This window comes from Drosophila willistoni, unplaced genomic scaffold (assembly GCF_018902025.1).
Source record: "Drosophila willistoni isolate 14030-0811.24 unplaced genomic scaffold, UCI_dwil_1.1 Seg182.1, whole genome shotgun sequence".
Classification (NCBI taxonomy): domain Eukaryota; kingdom Metazoa; phylum Arthropoda; class Insecta; order Diptera; family Drosophilidae; genus Drosophila; species Drosophila willistoni.
Window position 1 is genome coordinate 5,824 of NW_025814143.1, and position 4,434 is coordinate 10,257.

At 50.1% G+C, this 4,434-nt stretch overlaps 1 protein-coding gene across 1 annotated transcript; it reads right to left on the bottom strand.

Annotated features, from left to right (window-relative positions):
- Nucleotides 1–2,047: 2,047 nt before the first annotated feature.
- On the bottom strand, nt 2,048–4,177 carry LOC124461020. Its single transcript, XM_047012610.1, has 2 exons — nt 4,052–4,177; nt 2,048–2,677 (listed from the first exon to the last, which is right to left on the bottom strand). Exons 1-2 carry the CDS (start codon nt 4,175–4,177, stop codon nt 2,048–2,050), a joined length of 756 nt encoding a protein of 251 aa, XP_046868566.1.
- Between the last annotated feature and the right edge of the window lie 257 nt (nt 4,178–4,434).

The following is a 4,434-nucleotide window of genomic DNA, read 5'->3' on the forward strand; positions in this document are numbered from 1 at the left end:
AGCCCGCTTGGCCAAGATGGGACTGAGCCTAGAGACCAGCGACTGACTTCGTCTGCAGGAGAATAACTCATCCTGCCGAAGTCCGCTGATCCTTCGGCTCCACTCAAATAGTTAAGTGGCCAAGGAAAAGGGAAGGGAAAGGGTATACATAGATTCGGTGACGAATAAAAAAATAATGCCGGGTGTGTTAAACGATCATATTATAGAGTTTATTGATAATTAATTAATTCTAAACATCTTTTGCAATTTGGGTCCCTACCGCACTCAAGCAAAACAAGGGGGGAACTTTGGACATGGGCTCATCTGCTAATCCTGGATTTCACTTGATGGTTGCCTATGGATTTATGTCCTTGTTTTCTGCTGCTGGTTGCTCACTTTTTAACTTTGCACTCTCGTGGTCACTGGCGAAGTGATTTTCTCCTAATTCTAACTCTTTGTTGAAACCCACCCTTGCTCTGCCTACTTATGTCCTAACGGTGAAAACATACGATGCGTCTTGTGCTTTGGCACGCGTCACGATCGCCGTCTCTCTCTTACTTTCGATTTTCTCATGGTCTCTTTAGCGTCGGTATGCGGCGCAGCGTTCGCTGTCGGGAGGTTGTTTTCTCCGCAACGCGTCGACGCTGCAGCCGCATCAAGACGGTAGCTAGAAAGAGAGGGAGGCGTCGATCGTAAGTATTGACTATTAGAAAAAAAGAACTACAGTTAGTTTTCATGTTGGGATATTTAATGTGCCCTCCATGGGCGTATTAAAAAATAAAAGTAAAAATGAAGAGGGGCCCTACATGAGCGTAGTTTAAATTGCAATGATAATGTGACTCGTCACACGGTGTCCTTATTTCAAACGGACGAAATGGATCGTGACTCGCCCGTGTACTTTAACGTCGATACGGAACAGTTGATCATCCGCCCACATGAGGAAACGGTGGTTTGTGCGGGGTCCATCGTGACGGAGTACCGCCACCCGATCTCGGACTTCAGCGGGTACTCGTCTACCCGGGGTGTCGACGAGCCATTCTGGTGGTGTGAGGACATAATTGGACGCCGCGGCGGTGGCCTCCGGCACATAAATTGGCGTAGATCGGCGCAAAGGGCCTCGCGACGTTGGTCCAGGGCTGGCGTGAGTTGGCAGAGCAGCGGTGTCGTTTGCCGGGGCGAGCGATGGTCGAGGACGGTCCCGGAGAGGTCTAAGCGTCTCCTCGTTTTCAGATTGTGTCTCACTGACCCTGACGGTTGTCGGGAGAACACCTGTGTTCGCTGGGGGCTTATCGGCTTATACACGGGCCGCAGAGGTGTGTCTGGCATGGCTGCTTCCACGACTTCTGGAGACACCAGACACTCACAAACGGGCCGCGGAGGGGTGTCCGGTGTAAGCGAGTTGGACTTGAATCCATAGTCATCAGCGGCGGTGACTCTGGATTGTCTCTTCCGGGCAGGTTTGCCCCACAGGACCAGTGGATACCGTCGAATCCTCCAAACGAACAGGGCCGGCAGACTCCGAGGGTCCGATGTTTTGTGCCGGGGGAGAGAGTTCGACCACCGACAGTATCACAGCGCGCTCAGGTCTGGTCGAGGCGGAAGCTCGTTGAGCCTCGTCGGGTGGCTTCTTGTCGCTCTCTAGATCCTTGCCCCCGGCAGGTCGCTCGGTCGGGATGTCGGTCGGGGCCTACTCCACGCGGCAGAGAAGGACTGGGTCTTCCCGTGGACTACCGCTTGTGGTGGGGCCGGGCATGACAGGGCCGTGTTCCCTTTCACATACAGCAATCATTTGTTCGACGATCCGGGCTATGTGGGCCTCGCGGTCGCTGTCGTCTTCTCCTTGCTGTGACATACTGCTGTGAAATATAAAGAGTGTTAAAACTACCCTGAATTCTGAGTGTACTAACGAGGCCCTATGAGTGCGGTTTACAAAAGTGCTATGATTAAAGCTATGATACAATGTTTAAGATAATTTTTGCCTAGCATCGGTGCGAAGAGCACCTCGTTAGAAGGAAGGGGGACGTTGGGCAGGCGCACCCACCAACAAGTGGTCCCCCTTGAAAGATCGTTAATCAGTGGCCTCGTGCGGGCCGTGGGTATGAGGTGTCTCGAGGCCGATGTCTTCAGAAAGACCGAGTTCTGGTGGTTCGTTGTCGTCACTATTAAAGGCCTTTAAGTCAGCCAGACCGGCGGTACGTCGCTCACGCTTCTGGGCTACAAGAAGTCTAACGACGTTGCTGGAAAGAAACTTGATTATTTTATACGGGCCCTTAGGCGCCAGTTTGGCATTGAACCCTTCGTTGGCATTAGACAGCACATGATGCTTGAGCACGACCATGCTCCCGATGTTTGGACGCCAGTCGCGTCGTCTCAGGTCGTAGTATTTCTTTTGATTCTGGGTAGCGTTCAGTTGATTCTCATGTACGAGCTTAAAAATATCTTCCATTCGTCGGACGCGCTCGTCGGGGCTAGGGGGTTCGTTACCGGAGACATCCGTTACTTGGTCATAAAGAGCGCCGGGCATACGGGGTTCCCGACCTAATATGATGTAAGCTGGACTGAAGCAGGTGGTGTCGTTGACGCTTGAGTTGATCGCTAGTGTTATTTCTGGAAGCCATTGATCCCAAGTGTTTTTCCCATTCTCCAGGTATTGTGCAATCATGGTCTTGATGGCTCGATTTGCGCGCTCGGTAGGATTCTGCTATGGAGAATATGGGGCGGTATGCTGTAGTATAATTCCGGATGTTTTGGAAAAGTTTTTGAAAACCTTGCTAGTGAACTGGGTGCCATTATTGCTCACGAGGGTGCGAGAATTGCCGAATCGGGCCCAGATCCTTTCGCGAAATACCTTCTCCAAAGCGACTTAAGTGGCCTTACGAAGTGGTACCATCTCGACCCATTTACTATATAAATCCAAGAAAAATAGTAACATCGTATTACCTTGCTTAGAACGTGGCAAAGGCCCGATAAAGTCAGTACACACGGTATCGAAAGACTCCGCGACTTGACGGGTGAGCATTTTGCCCGCTGGTTTCATTTGCGCCGGTTTAAATTGCAAGCAGGTGAGGCAGCATCTAACGTAACGCGCGACATCTCGAAAGAGGCCAGGCCAAAAGTATCTTTGGGTCACTCGCAAAGTGGTTTTCCTGATCCCCAAGTGGCCAGCCGTCACTACATTGTGACATTCCTGTAGTACTTGGTCTCGACACTCTAGGCCAAACGCATAGTTGCCAAGGTGTAGAATCGTGGTCATCTGGATGGGGGTCTCGTCTGCGATAAATCTGGCCGTTCTCGAATATATAATCTGAAAAATCCGCAGGGTGTTCCGTGACGTGCTGCCGCATCTTTAGCCACCATTTGCACTCCGGTTCTACTAGTTGTCCAAAGGTTGTCGCGATAAGGCATCGGCAATCACGTTCAGCTTACCTCGTCTATAATGTATCTCGAACTCGTATTATTCCAACTCCAACTCCCATCTGGCCACACTTGAGCCAAATGGTCCGTGATCACCTCAAAGCAATAGCCTTTCAAATAGCAACGATATTTCCTGATGGCCCAGACTATTGCTAGGCATTCTTTCTCAGTAGTCGAGTAGTTTTCCTCCACCTTCAAGAGACGTCGACTAGCGTAAGCAATGACTCTTTCAGCACCGTCGAGAAACGACATTTGTCTCGGTTGATTCTTAAATTGGCTTGACGCCGAAAGACTTCAAGCAGGTGTGAGAGGTGTTCCTCGAGCGCCTTTCCGATTACGATGATATCGTCTGGATAATCGAAGGCATGTGGTTCCATTTCGGGTCCAATCGCGCTATAGAGTGTAAGCCGAAGTGCATGACTTTCCACTGTAATAATCCGAGTCCGGGCACTGTGAAAGCTATACACTCTCTACTTTTGACCTCTAAGGGTATTTGCCAATACCCACTCTTTAAATCTAGAGTAGAGATGTATTTCGCGTTCCTCAATTTCCCCAGGATATGGTGTATATGAGGCAAGGGGTATGCGTCATGCACTGACTGAGCGTTCAGTTGCCGAAAGTCTATACACATGCGAGTATCAAAAGTTTTCTTACTTACCAACACGATTGGTGACACGTGAGGGCTTTTAGATGGTTCAATACGGTCTTCCTTCAGCAGTGCGTCTACTGTTTCGTTGATAATTTGTTGTTGGGACGGATTACGGGGATAGTACCTCTGCTTCATGTTTCGATCGGTCTTCAAAACAATGAAACGAACTTAGTGATTTCCGCGTCAAGAATTGCTTGAAGTTCCGGCTCTAATGTCTCCTGTTCCTTACTAGATGATTGTTCTGGCTTCAAGTCCTCGTCACGGATCTCAGCTTCTACTGAGGCTAATCGGGCGTCCATCTCGGTTACCGGTTCCTTTTTGCTGCTGGGCTGGCGTAATGGGTTTTTAAGGACAGCGTCGGGTGTTGGAGGCGGCAAGACTGCCAAGCCTGC

Bases quoted from the DNA above. Each gene is read 5' to 3' on its own strand.
- LOC124461020 (XM_047012610.1), bottom strand. From the start codon at position 4,177: ATGAAGCAGAGGTACTATCCCCGTAATCCGTCCCAACAACAAATTATC. The intron at 2,678-4,051 runs GTAAGTAAGAAA...TCTCCATAGCAG, and splicing joins ACGTGTCACCAATCGTGTTG to AATCCTACCGAGCGCGCAAA.